Genomic DNA, 14987 nt, shown 5'->3' on the forward strand with positions numbered 1-14987 from the left:
ACACAACAGTAAAAAGCGACTACCCAAGCCTCCATTTCTTTATTCATACATCTTGTATGAATGTTATAGTTCTTATATACCTATCTACTGTTCATACAGTTGAACAGCTACCTTAATAGGTAAACTAATAGATATGAAGATTGACATTTGAGAATATCTAGAACCAGGGCCTTTAAACAGTAGATTAAAGTGGGATTGATCTTCGGATTAAATTATCCAGAATGTAGTTTTAATCTCTCCACAGCTGCACAACCACAAAACATGCCAATACGCCAACTTCTAGTTTAAGACATCTACACACGAGGCAGGTGGATCACTTGAGGCCAGCAGTTCGAAACCAGCCTGGCTAAACCCTGTGGCTACTTAACAAACAAAAAAAGTCTACCCAAAGGTCATCTACTTTTCTCTCCAAAAGGGGCTCCAAATTTCCACCTTTCTTCAAGTTCGCCTCAAGGCAACCCATAGTGATTTCTCTGGACATGTAAGGTAATTTCAGCTCTGACAAAGGCAGGTTGCTTTTCGTTTTAATCAGAATGCTCTAGACTTGTTACCTGTCTACATTTTCTCCACATCATAAAATCTCCAAATTGATGTCTGAATAAGAAATGTGAGACCTTCCATTTTTGGCAGACATAACTTATTTTCTAAGTAACAACAACAGGAACAAAAAACTTGTTAGACAAAATAATCATGCAAAGGTTTCTACATTAAAAAAAAAAAATGACAGGTATGAAAAACTTCTGCCTGGTATACTATGAAATATTAGCCTCAGATTCCAAAATTCAGAGAAACAAGAAACCTCAGCATTGAAATCTAATTATTTACAAAGCAGCCACCACCAACTCAAGTTATTGGTTCTTAATTACACTGTCATTCTTCCATATGGCACAAAATCCAGGCTTTAAACTTGCCTTGTATGTTCTCGAAGAATTCTTTATCAAGAACAGAAAAACCTTAAGATTCTCATGTACATGTAATACATACACTGATATATAAAATGCATATACATATATTCTTTTATAGAAATAGAAGCAGGCTATAAGTAGACCTTAAAAACTAATCGACTCTCAGATCCTAGGTGGATTCCAGGAGTTTGGAAAATGGCTGTTAAGACTGGGTCAAGGTCACACACAATAAATTAAATGTGCCTAAAAGTATATTTGTTCCAGTTTTAAGGAGAATGCTGTGTGTTTGAATTTAACATCAAGGAACACAGCCAAAAACTAGAAAAAAAAAAAATGAAACGAATAAGCAACTGGTCCAACATGTTAGGGAAATTTTAATAACCTAATCTGTAAAGCCAGAATAAAGTATTTTAAAAGGTATTGAAAAAGTGAACATTAGCTTCCTGTCATAATCCAGGAAAACAGAAAACTATATTTAATACATACATCTGGTGTGCGAACACTCAAATTTAAAGGAAAATGACCTAATATTGACCTAATTTAATTATTCACCAGGCTGAATTCTTTTAACACAAAGCATTCTTCACCCTTTAATTTTAATCTGTATCTCCACTAGCATAAAGATTTTCGCCTTCACTTCATTCTGTATACTGTGTATCATTCCAGTCTGTTACTTCATTTAAAAATAAAAGGCTTAAAAAAATTACTATAAATTACCATCAAACAATTTGATTTGCCATTATTAGGTTTCTAAATAATGCTGAAATACTCTATTATCCAAACCTGCTGTCATCTAAATAGATTCTATTCTAACAACTCCAGTAATTTTTTACCAAATAAAAATTACTTTTAAATGGGGAACAATTTGAATGATGAGGCTTTCTAACAGATTGTAAGATAATCAATGTAATGTACATTAGAGATAAGGATGACCAAGTCTTACCTTTATCAGTTGTTACTTTTTCTATGCATCTGAAAGAAATAAGAATCAAACATTAATGAACAATCTAGCACATTTTCTGAAAATATAAATATTTATCTCTTTCAGGTTCACCTGCAGAGTGATAAAGAAAGCATCTAGACCAGTGTTGTCCAATAGAATCTTCAGCAGTGATGGAAACATATATGCACTGTCCAATATGGCAGTCGCATGTGCCTACTGAGCACTTGAAACATTCAGTAATTGTGAAACTGAATTTTTAACTTTGATTAATGTAAATTTAAATAGCCACATGTGGCTACCACAACTGACAGCATAGAGCTAGAATATCATTCAAAACAGCTGTTTTTAACTAAGATATTGATACAAAGAAAATATTACTCATTTTGTTATATTGTGATTATATAAGAAAATGTTTTCATTTTATATAAATGTACTAACTAGAGATGAAATGAAAATGTTTTGGATGTGTTCTAAAGTACTTCTGCCAAAACAGGGAGGACAGACATAGTAAGTATAGCAAAATCTCAGCGAGGTGATCAATACTGCGGTTTCATTATACTATTTTCCCTATTTTGTGTATATTTAATAATTTTCATAATAAAAACTTAATGAACTGTTAAAAAGACCCAAAATTGTTTGTTAAAACCAAATCAAAATGTACTTGTGAAAAGGCAATAATAGATGGACCTCACAAGTAAATGTAACTTGCTCTTTACAAATTAAAAAGCAACAGTAAAGAACTTAAAAATTGTTACAGCCTGAAGACTTTCTAAAAATCCCAAAAAACACCAAAAATCAGATATATCCCCAGGTTTTTAATTCAGAAAAATTTCTCTCATACATAACTGGTGAGGACAGTATAATGAACTTCCTATACTTACTACTAAAATTTAAAAGTCAACAGGCTCTGAACGTTTATCATATAGATACCACAGAGTATCTCTGAACAGTACAAAGTTTTTTTGTTGTTGCTCCTCCCAAAATACAGTGAAGACTCCCTATATATAGTAAAAACTCTATTATGTTACAACGTTATAAATAAATAAAAACACAAAAATCTATTCTACTTAGAAATAATAGTTATCATTGTTTATTCCGTACTTTTTTTAAAAGACTGGTATTATAATTTTATTTTAAATCACATTACCAATGTCCCAATTAACACACCATAACTGCTAATCATCCTATCTTTAAAAACTGTAAAAATAATTGCTAAATTTTTGAGAAATTATATAACAAATTTCCCCAAAAACCTTTAAAGTTGGTTCAATGTTTCTATCATCATATTGATTAAGATCCTGATCACTCAGGATTTCAGTCTTGTACAGCTGAAGGCTTCTCCAAAGAACTGTAAGTTTTTTCAATTCAGAATATTACTACCTCTTCATCCTCACTATCCATGACCTTTAAAAGGGAAACAGCAAGAAACGTCACCTAAAGGTTTATTACCGTTTTAATTTTACCAAGAAAATACACCAAAAATGGAATTTCATATACCAGAAAATACTTTCCTTAATCGGAATCTGAAGGAAGATATCTAAAAATACTCAGTATTAACTAATATGGTTACTCCACAGTGAAGTTAGAATTTTTAAAAAGTATTTGTCCCTAAAGTTTTGAGTTCTGAAATGTACAGGATAAACAAACGGCTACTATATGTAAGAATGAAAAGAAGCCTTATATATTTTAACCTAGTCTTAATTTGACAATTTCATTCCCTATTAACAGAACACATGGATGAATCAGAAAAAAATCTTAGGCAAAAACTACTATACTAATGCTACTAGATATTTTGTGGAGTGTATTTATTTCAAAAATTAAAGAGAGTATATAAACGTGCACTTGAAATAACTGCAATTTACTGGCTAACATACAGCAAATGATCAGTCTTACTCTTAGTATGGATACATAAACTTTCTTCAAATTTGGTTTATTTTTCCTACTATCTTTCTATGCTTCAATTTATCATGATTCTAGCATTTAACTCTGCGCCTTTCTCTTGAGCACATATAATGAAAAATTTTTATTTCCCCTTAATCCACAAATATTTCCTCTTCCCAATAACTCCTAAATATTTCATTGTGAAAAGAAGTTAAAAACATCAGATGATAAAAACTGTAAGCTAAATATGGAACTATAAAGCTCATCTCACAAATCTATAAAATATCAATTATAAATGAAGCAGATCTAAAGAGGTTAAGTGACTTGCTCAAGGCCACTTACTGCATAATACAAAGCTGGAACATAAAACTTTCTGACTAAAGTCCAATGCTTTATCCACTCTATTATTTTGTCTTCCAATGGGAACAGAGGTTTCAACTAATCCAAATCTATTTCTTGACCTTTTAAACTATGGTATACTTTACTATCACTTTAATTAAGAGAATCAAATTAGGTTCAACAGCTGTTTACTAAGATTGTATAGAGGGAAATGCTGGGATATGGAAAAAGGACTAGAGCAAACAAGTAATACAGAATAAACCTTTCTTTTTAAAATTGTCAAAATGTCATTTGGAAAATAGAAATGATTCAAAGTCAAAAGATATTAGACCAGGGTTTGAACTCAAAACCTCTTGAAATATCTTAAAGGATTAAATTATGTAGAAAAAAACTAAGTCTTAAAATGTATTTTATGACTGAAAATCTGTATACCATACACACATGTGACATATCTCCACCAATCAACGCATCTTTCCCTTACACCCCAAGGTCCTTGAAGATGAGGGCCATGTGTCATTTTACTTTCTACCACCTAGTTCAGCATACTACCAGGCCCAGTTACTGATCAAACAAGTTTGCCAAGCTAAAATGCTTTAGCATTCCTTTGATTTCCAGATTATGGAATAAGGTAAAAATGTGTAACAAAAACTCTATTGTGATGAAAATTTGCTTAACCTGCTCAAAAACACAGTCAAGAGATAATGTGTGGGCTGAAAGAATACCATTGTCACTACTATCTTTTATTATATTGGATGGCCAGGGGTGGGAGGGTGGCGCTAAGAATTCAGACTTATTTCTCCCTCCCCACAAGGAACATTGTGCAGAAAAAAGGAAGGAATTTAATTAAGTCATCTTCATCCATATACAACAGTAACATTTATATGGAATTAAAGCACCACTAGTACTTTGTTGCCAAGAGTTAGGGCAAAAATAAATCATAACAGCAGGTAAAATTACTCTTTTAGATAAAAATTGTTTATTTTCCTTCAAAAATTAAACAGCAGGCCGGGCGCAGTGGCTCACGCCTATAATCCTAGCACTTTGGGAGGCTGAGGCGGGTAGATCACCTGAGTTCAAGAGTTGGAGACCAACCTGGCCAACATGGTGAAACCTTGTCTCTACTAAAATTACAAAATTTAGCCGGGATTGGTGGCGGGAGCCTGTAATGCCAGCTACTCGGGATGCTGAGGCAGAAGAATCGCTTGAAGCCAGGAGGCGGAGGTTGCAGTGAGCAGAGATCATCGTGCCACCGCTCCACCCTGGACAACAGAGCAAAAACTCCGTCTCAAAAAAAAAAAAAAAAAAAAAAAAATCAAACAGCAGGTACCATTTTAGACATAGTTATCTTAAGAGATATAGGTATATTTAACTTTAACTTTCAAGTGGTAGGTGAGAATAAAAGGAAATTTTTAAAATATTATATTACCTTCTCTACGTATTAAAAAGTGAAAAAATCATATTTTGCATAATTTACATGAAAAACAGCACTACAGACCACTCATGGCTCTACCATCCCACCATTACTGAAAACGGCAACTTGCACTTAGTATTTATTATGTAACAGGCATTCTGTCTAGCGCTTCACATGCTGTATTTAATTCTCACAAACTCAGGTGATAGAGATTACCGTCTATAGGTGAGGAAACTAACGCATGGGTAGGTTAAGGATTTGCCCAAGGAATTCAGATCCAAATGAGGTCAATGATATACATGTATCTTTTCAAATGTATGACATTAAACAATATAGAACTATAAAATTTTTATATGAAATGCATCTACAGCAATTAGAATTCTAATTGCAGCTGAATCTGTAAGTACAGATTTTTGCTGTCGACAGAACTGCAGTTCTTACAATAAATTCTCTAAATTATGTTAACTTAGCTGACATTCAAAAATTTGAAAGCATATCTAATACCACAATATGATTATCTCTGAATTTTATTCCTCTGAGAGGCTTCTAAGGCAAGCATGCCAAGACACAGGCTAAACTTAATTTTGGACAAAGTCTGTTTCAAGTTTTAAATCTATTAGGTCTGCTGTAAGTCAAACCTTGCCACTATCTCTACTGGAGGAAAGGGAACACTTAAAACTGACTCCCCCTCACTTCAATTTCCTCTGTTTTTACTAATTTGTTTTCATTCAAAAGTCAAAGGTCACTAACGATGTTTTCAGTCATGAATTGACTAATGTGATTAATTTCTAGAATTTACAAACTTGTGTGCTTCAGTGTTAACACATGAGTATTATTTTGACGAACAATTTAAAACAATGCTCCTGGCCACCTGTTCATGTTTCCTCTACTACTTCTAGGTAATTCCTCTCAGATGATTCTAATTTTAAGGATGAAGTTCCTACATTTAAAAATATAAAACACAAAAATAAAACATATGCTACTTAGTAAAAACAAACATTAAAGAATGCTCATATAATTTTATATGAAAGACTCCATATTAAAAATCGTAGCAGTGGGTTTTTACCCTGACCATAGTAACTGGCAGATTTCTCAAAAGAATGAGAAGTGGTGTGAAAATTCAGAAAAGTGAAAAAAAAAAAAAAAAAAAAAAAAAAAGCTACATAAACATACTAGCACAGCTGGCTCTTGAGCTAACGCGAAGAGGGGGGCGAACACATTTATGAAGGCTATAATCGGGCTGTGGATTCCCTAAAGGGCATGTGATGTAATACTGGAGAGTCGCCTAAAGGAAAGGGATAGGTTGACAAAGGGGGTGCGGATGCCAGAGAGAGGGATGAGCCTGCGGGTGGCAGGGAGGAGGTGGATCACTAGCTAGTGCAGGGGTGTGTCAAAAGATGATTTCGGGGAGTGGGAAAGTAGCCCGACAGGCGAGGGTACGAGAGAGAAGGGAGGGTGGCGCAGACAGGAGGCAGGGAGGCTCCCGGGGAAACGGTGTGACATCTGGCGTGCGGAGCCGGCAGGGGGCAGAGCAAGCAGGATGTCACGTGGAGCAGGCGCTACGGGAGCCGAGAGGGTTGCGTACGGACAGAGGGGGGTCTTTCCCACCGCTTGAAAGACTGTTACTCACAGGAGTCGCGGACTCTTCTTGCCCTGAACTGGAGACGGGGACTTCGCGGCCTGGGGCTGCTGCCCGGGGACGTCGGGAGGCCTGGCGCTGGGGCTGCTCCTCCGCCGGCGGGGATACTCGGCCTTCCTCCGGCGGGACACAGCTGCAGCGGCGGCGGCGGCGGCGGCCGCAGCGGCCCGGCCACGATCCCGACCTCCCCTCAGCACGCGGCTGCTAGTGGTCCCTGCAGGCGCCGCCGCGGCCGCCTCAGGGGGCCGTTGTTGGGGCTCCTCCGGAGCCGCCTTGGCCGCCTCTCCCCCTTCCTGGTCCTGCTGCTCCGGGGGTCTCGGCTCTTCCGTCTCCCCCGGCATCGGGGCTTGTCCGTCCCCCACCCCCTAGTCCCAGGCGGCGGAGGCGGAGGCGGCGGCCTCGGCGCTGCTCCCCCCGCCCCCTCGCCTCCAGAAGCCTGCGGCTCACTCTCACCCTGCGCTCCTCTTTCCCCCCTCCCCTCCGCCCGGCTCCGAGGGCGCCCCCCCCCACCCCCTGCCACTCAAGGTTTGCTACCGCTGGCGGCGCGCGCGCGCCCGCCACAGACGCTCAGCGGGCCAATCGGAGAGGAGGACAGTCTTCCTCACCCCGCCCCTCGCGGTCTTACACGCAGCGACGTTCCAGGTTCCCTCCCCCACCCCTTCCTTCAGCCAATCAGGAAACGACTAAAAGGGAGCGCGCGAGGTTTCCTTCCCCGCGCACCCGTTCTCACCGTTAAACGGCTGTCTCGCGACAATCCCAAAGTGACCTTTTCCTCCCCTCCAGAGTTCAATGCGCGCTAGGGGCAGTACGAAGGGGCAGGTCTCGCGAGGGAGGCGGGTGAAAAGAAATCGCACCTCTTTCCCCGCCTCACGCGCACCCTAGACTGGCTGCGCGCGCACCTGCCTCCCTAAGGAGCCACTGATGCCGCAAGGGCTCTTTCTATTCTTCTTTAGGCCGCAGAGGTAGCCTGGGCGTTCTTCCTCCTCCACCCTACCCCACTTTCCTGTCTTTGGCCTTTCTGTCCCCAGCGCCGCCAGATCTTGCGCGGAGAAGGGGGTAGTATTTTGAGCTGTCGCTTCTCCTTTAAGAAAAAAAGCCCCGTCGGTTGCCGGATGAAAGTCTCTGAAAAAATGGCGGCGGCAAAACGGAGGCGGGGTTGTGGGTCAACGAGGGCCCACCTCCTGGCGCATGTGCACCGTTAACTTAACCAAGGGCATTCTGGGAGATGAAGTCTTATTTCGCCTAGGCTTTAGAAAAAAATAGATGGGAAACCAGAGACAGAGAGGATGCTGGGAGGTTCTGACTGATTCACGACGGGAAAGGTAGTTTACTTTCCGCAGCCTAGCTTTTACTTTTTTTTCGGGAGGCAGTGTTTCCGGGTTAGGTCGGGAAACGCGTGCCGTACATCCGGGCTCAAACGTTGAGCCAATTGCTGGTCTGATGGGAGGGTTTTTCCTATTTTTTGTTACTTTTTATCTGGGCGTTGGCGTACCTTTCTCGGGGTGTCTGCGTAATTGCCCCGACTTACCTTGGTTTGGTCAGATGACACCTCCTCTGGAACTGGCTAGCGAGCGTTCATGTCTACATTATTGATCTCGTCTTCCCCTGTGTGAGTCACTCACCTGTGAGCTCCTAGAGGTCAGGGAATGAATGTGGTTCCGTGGGGTCATCTGGCCCTCGGAACGCTAGTACAAGGCCCACTACTCAGTTGGCTCTTAATAAAATCTGTGAAACGAATTATAAAGTTGTTTTCTACTAGACCTTGTTGGAACACCAAGAAGCCTTCGTCGGTAGCTTAACTTGGCTGCGGTGCCCAACCTGGAGGAAGGCGAAAGGGTTGTTAGCGTGACCAGACTCTGGTGACCTACACTGAAAAGCTGAAGGGTCTCTTAAGCTCTGCGGCCGGAAGCCATGTGCTTCTGCGGTTTATACAATAGCAGCTTTATCAGAAGTTACTTTTCTGCACACTAGCGTGTGACGTTAATTTGTCTTCCTGATTCATCAAAGGGAGTTTCCGTTGCAGTTGGTGATGCCGTGGGCCTCTCGCATTTCTTTTTTCCTTTCATCCATAACAATCAAGGAACGATTTGCAAGAACACCCTTTACCCCTGGAAAATAAAGCATCCAAGGGCTAAAAGCCCCAGAAGAAAGAAGCTGGAAACAAGATCTGGGGATTCAATTTTAAATTTCACATTAATCATTCAGTTAAACTGTAGACAAGTGCTGAAGTACATTTTTCCTTCCAGTACTTTGACTCAGATACCACTTCATATTAGACAAATGTTTTATGTTCTCTACTGAGTATTTTACATTTTCATAGGGCTAATGTTATTTTCAGTTGTAACAATCGATTGGCATAGTGTCAATGGAAATTTTTTCAGATTGAGTTTGCAGTGAGCAGACTTTTGGAAGGAACAGTGCTGACATCCAATGGATGCTCAAAGTAATACAGAGGAGAAATCTTTCAAAAAAAAATGTACAGACAGTGGAATGAAGAATGAATTGTTCCTTTAAAAAAAAAAAAAGCCACTGTGGGCTGGATGTGGTAGTCCACCCCCGGAATCCCAGCGCTTTTGGATGCCAAAGTGGGAGGATCCCTTGAGCCCACAACTTCCAGACCAGCCTGGGCAACATAGGGAGACCACCCTCTACACAAAAAATAAAAAACAAAAATAAATAAAAATAAAGTTTTTAAGCCAACTTAGTGGCGTGATGGCATGCGCCTCTGGTCCTAGCTACTCCCGAAACTGAGAAGGGCAGATCGCCTGAGTCCAGGAGTTCCAGTTGGAGGTTACACTGAGCTATGCTAGTACCATTGCACACCAGCCTGGGTGACAGAGAGCTTGTCTCTTAAAAAATTAAAAAGACTACTGTGTTGTAGAGGAAAGATCGCAGACTTTGAAGTCTTATATTATAGTAAGTAGCAAAGCTACCAATTAATTATAGCAAGTTGCTATTCCATGAACCCATTTCACCATTGGTAAAAAGGGAGGGGGAAATCTACTTCACAGGGCCATAATTACAGTTCCTTACATATTGCCTTTTTATAGTAGGCCTTTTGTAAATGTTTCATTCAAGGTGAATAAATCACAGTGGTTAAAAAAAGTGAAGAGTTAACCTCAGTGTCACTTTCCAGAGAAATTGCTATAGGCAGTGTATCTAGACAGGGATTATGCTTAACTGAGATGCACACAGTTTAACATCCGGTGTCAAACCTCGCTTCCTTCTTTGTGACCCCCCTATAGGTGTTTGCTTTTTGGACCACTAAGTAAGCCAGGCCCTGAGAATCCAAGCATGAATCCACTTCTGCCCTACTTTTAAGGATTTATAATCCATGCAGGAAAGCAGATAAGCATAATTTCTGAATAAATAAAGACAACAAAATGAAATGGATGCTGGTCAACTCTGATGGAAATTTTAAGAAAGAGACTATGCCTCTGTGGTTCCCCAGCTTCACAGAAAGAAAAAAAAAAAGAAAGGTAGATGCTCAGTTAGAGTGGGGTACCTACACTTGGAAAAAACGCAAGTGTAAGTCTGCCATTCCCGTGAATCCAAGATGAATCCTGGCACAGAGTAGGTCCTCAGTTTTTGCAAAATTAATTTTGAATCTTTATCACCCTGGCCAATGCACTACCATAACTCAAATCTCACTATCTACCTTTCTATGTCAATTCCGTTTTTAAAACTGTATAACCTATAGAGAAAAAAAAAAAAAAAAGCTCACCAAATCAAAAGAGAGGAAGTGCTAAGCAAATACAGGAACCAAAAAGGGTTATAGAGGCTGCCTTATGCTGTCTCATCCAGTTCCTTTGCGGTCCTCTTCTTCAGCACATGCCAAAGCTGTTCCTCACGACCTGTGAGACAAGAGCATCTTGGATGTAGGACAATGGAAGAATTAGGTGAGTGAGGAGCTTCTTGGAGGAGAAACTCTGAGGGAGTGAAGACTTGGCTGCCATCTCCGTGTGTGGTGGGGTATACTTCTGGTTAGACTGAGGGTAGTAATGGAAGATTTTATTTGCACTTCTCTCCTGTCCTCAGCCCTGCCAAGAGTGAAGCATGAGGAACTATGATTGTTTTGGGGAACTATGGGCTCACTGTTTGCAGTGGCAAAATAGATGGAGAGTTTGGTGCTAACCGCAAATACTTTTGGCAAATACTTTTGGACTGGATTGTGATTGAAATTGCTGTTTTATTATGGGCATTTTGCCCTTTGGAGTTCACTGGAGATCATAGGATGGCCACCTAGCAAGACAATGCAGAGATGTGATTTGAGGAGGAAAAGAAAGAGCAAAAAAGGAGTTGGGGTGTTATGAGGAAGAAAAAATGGACTAAAAGTATAGGGATGAGGGATCTGTAGAGGTTGGAAAAAGGACAGAGTGGTTTCATTTGTTCCATGTTTTAGTCTTAAATCAAGAAGGCATAGCACTCTAACTCTAGTGATGTTGTTGCTAAGCTTTTTATTCAGAAGAATTCTGAAGGAAGAGATTATTATGGCCTGAAAATATGACACCTCCTTCCACTCCAAGGCAATTAAAACCAGCAGTGGAACTATTAGCCACATTATCCAGAGAGATCCTGGATTTCAAACCTTTGGAGTAATGTAAGGTTTGTCATTCTTGGGACTCATTCCATAGCCTTTGCCAACACTGTTGCCAGCATCTAACTAACATTGAGTCACTCAACTTTACCCAATTTCCAAGCTGTATTAATTCCACAGTGTCCTGGTTTGGGGTGTGGTTGGGGATGGGATATGTCAAAAGTGCAAAAAACAACAACAAAAAATATCTTGCACATTGTTACATTGTCTTAAAAAAAATGGCGTGTGATTTCAAAGCTGGAGAAACAGGAAAAGTAAAGGACAAATTACCAGGAGGCAAGAGATGTCAATGAAGTGAAAAAGGTAGTGTTTAATAACTATCAAACTGCTTTGGCGGTAAAGTCTACTTTGATACTGGGCCAGACTCTTTTTTGGACTTCCGGTAGAATCCAAATTCTTATCCTGCGTAAGTGCTGGAAGAATGTGACTTTCTGCTTGAGTTCCACTAGGGCTAGGGACTTTTTTCTTTTTCGTTTTTTTTTTTCTTTTTTTTTTTTGGCGGGGAGGACACCGAAAGGCTTTCATGTCAAATAATTCAAAAGGAAACTAATACTTATTTAGTGAGTCAAGCAAAAACTAGACATTTTTACATATGTTAATGATTTTAGTGTCTGCAGCAACCCTCTGAAATAGGTATTATCCACTTCTTTTTCAGATGAGAAAACTAAGAAAAAGAAAATAACTTTTTCAGTGTCATTGTCGGGAACACCTGACACCAAAACTAAGCAACAAGGTGCTCTCCTATTTTAGAAGTTTGTTGGTTCTGGTGTTCTGGCCAATGAAGTAACCCAGATTTAACAGAAATTTATGTTGTTTTGCATTTCCTGGGCAGGCTAGATGTTAGGTAAATCTTGTTCTGGAATACAGAAAGTACCAAGTAGCCTGGAGGCTAGCATTTGTGCAGATTATCCAGTTGGCTACATCTCCACAGGCTGTTGATGGCTACACTTCAACAGTTTCTTCAAATTGTCATCAGCCCAGTAACTACCCTTGAGACTTGGTGTGGATCTTTCTTCCTGCTGGCAGAGAAATTGCATCGAGGACAGGTTGGCTCAAGTGAGCAAATATTTCCTGTCTGCAGTAGTGCCTCAGAGGCTAGCAGCTTGTATCCACCCAGAAGGTTTTACCTAAACCCTCATTACATAGGCATTAGGCATGATAAAGAGGAACCAGGAGCAGATTCTGCCTCCGAATGAAATCCATGCAACCCATAGAGACTCCCAAGAGACCTCACTTTATTCCTTTCATGTTAATATTGATATTATTTCATCTCCACAGTAAAAGACTACAGAGAAGAATTATAGAGTCTTCAGTCTTGTACCCGCTTCCCCCGCCCCCACCCTCCAGGAATCCCATATTTGTCATACTGAAATTAGTCATCTTCAAATTACAAAATCTGGCAAAAGGCATAATAACCTCAGAGTGTTGGTGATATGCAGACTCACGAAACAGGAAGCGAAAAGCCTGTAACTCATGACCCAGAAAGAAGAGTTTTGATAACTTTGGTTAGCTGGTGCTTCTGAGGGCAACTTCCTGCTCTTAGTGGTATGTTTTCCTCTCTCTTATAATCTTTATTTTAATTTTGAGCTCAGGAGGATCTTTAGCTTCTAGTTAGAGCAAAGCTTAGAAAATTGAAAAGAAAGAGGTTCTAGCTTAATTGAAAGATGCAGAACAAAAATTAAAAATTCTCAAATTTGGTGTGGGGTCTGGCTAATAAAAATCTGAGGCAAAAAGTTTTCTTTCTCCTTCTACCTTAGTTATCCTTTCTTCTGACTCTTTTTTTTTTTTTTTTGAGATGGAATTTTGCTCTTGTTGCCCAGGCTGGAGTACAATGGCACGGTCTCGGCTCACCGCAACCTCCACTTCCCAGGTTCAAAATATTCGCCTGCCTCAGCCTTCCCGAGTAGCTGGGATTACAGGCATGTGCCACCTTGCCTGGCTAATTTTGTGTTTTTAGTAGAGACCAGATTTCTCCATGTTGGTCAGGCTGGTCTTGAACTCCTGACCTCAGGCGATCTGCCCGCCTTGGCCTCCCAAAGTGCTGGAATTGCAGGCGTGAGCCACTGCTCCCAGCCTATTTGTACTTCTTTTTAAAAACCTTCTATTATAAAGACATTTAAATATGCAAAGGTAGAGAAAATAGTTTAATGAATTCTGATATACCCATCAACCAGTTTAAACAGTTTTTCATCAGTCTTATTTCATATATAGGCCCACCCATTCCTTTCACCGCTATAATTATGTTAAAACAATTTCAGATGTCATTTTATCTGTAAATATTTTAGCACTAACCTCTAAAATAAATAAATATGTTTATACATATAACTGTAATGCCATTGCCATAACCACAACAGCCTTAATAGTAATTCCTTAATATTGTGAAATACCATTATCACACCTAAAAACTTAACAGAATTACTTAATATTATCACATATCATTATTACACTTAAACAGTACTTACTTGATATTGTTTAATGTCCAGTCAGTGTTCAATAGTCTTGATTGTTTCATTTTTAAGTAGATTTAACGATCCAAATAAAGTTCATACACTGAAATTAATTATAAGTCTCTCGACTTTTTAATGCTATAGGTTCCCCCTCATCTCTTTTTTCCCGTTACAGTTATTCATTTGCCCTAAAGTTTAGTTCAGTTTGCTTATCTCTAAAATGGTACATAAAAGTCAACATTTTTGAGAAATGAATGATTATGAAAGCTCTGTAGATTTCATTTGTTTTTAAAAAAAGGGATTAGATCTCTTCTAATGCCATTAAGAAATATTCATTCCTCCAAAATCTAAAATAAATGAAAAATCTGGGTTTTTTTAAATGACCTGTGAAGTTTATTTTCCTTATGTGAGAACTTCAGATGTAGACAGGTCCTTAGATATAATATAATTCTGTGTTTAAAGTTCGAAAACTATAACGTGTGGTAAGAAATCCGCTAGAGATCCACTAATGGGTATTGAGCCATAATTTGAAAAATACTGTTCTAATCCAATTGCCTTGTTATGTAGATGAGGAAACTGCATCAGAGAAGGACATGACATGCTCAAGATAACCCAGGAATACGTCTAAGACAGGAGACTGGAACTTCTAACTTTCAGTTAGTGCAGGGGCTAGGGATCAGATAGCCCAGATTAAAGTCCTGGTTCTGCACTCATGAGCTTAAGCAAATTATTTTTGTCTCTTTCTTGTGATCTACCAAATAAAGACAATAATATCATCTGCCTCAAAGTGTTAGGATGATTAAATGAAATGTGTACACTCCTGAG

At 39.5% G+C, this 14987-nt stretch overlaps 3 protein-coding genes across 6 annotated transcripts in view; 2 read left to right on the top strand and 1 right to left on the bottom strand.

Annotated features, from left to right (window-relative positions):
• Positions 1–7722, bottom strand: part of ZFP91 (ZFP91 zinc finger protein, atypical E3 ubiquitin ligase) — a 42779-nt gene extending 35057 nt beyond the window's left edge. For 2 of the 3 annotated variants that reach the window (XM_050758535.1, XM_050758533.1), the window contains exons 1-2: positions 7110–7722; positions 1849–1877 (exon numbers count right to left, since the gene is read on the bottom strand). In XM_050758535.1, the coding sequence (XP_050614492.1) occupies positions 1849–1877; positions 7110–7459 (379 nt within the window). In that variant the 5' untranslated portion in view covers positions 7460–7722. The remainder of the gene's footprint in view (positions 1–1848; positions 1878–7109) is intronic. The other variant, XM_050758534.1, reaches the window with a different exon arrangement.
• MED19 (mediator complex subunit 19) overlaps positions 1–14987 on the top strand; it is a 751866-nt gene that overhangs the window by 3977 nt on the left and 732902 nt on the right. The gene's annotated exons all lie outside the window — the stretch shown is intronic.
• LPXN (leupaxin) overlaps positions 8734–14987 on the top strand; it is a 47108-nt gene continuing 40854 nt past the window's right edge. For both annotated transcript variants that reach the window (XM_050758549.1, XM_050758550.1), the window contains exon 1: positions 8734–11017. In XM_050758549.1, coding sequence (XP_050614506.1) covers positions 11005–11017 — 13 coding nt within the window. In that variant the 5' untranslated portion in view covers positions 8734–11004. The remainder of the gene's footprint in view (positions 11018–14987) is intronic.

Source organism: Macaca thibetana, chromosome 14 (genome assembly GCF_024542745.1).
Source record: "Macaca thibetana thibetana isolate TM-01 chromosome 14, ASM2454274v1, whole genome shotgun sequence".
In the NCBI taxonomy this organism is placed as follows: domain Eukaryota; kingdom Metazoa; phylum Chordata; class Mammalia; order Primates; family Cercopithecidae; genus Macaca; species Macaca thibetana.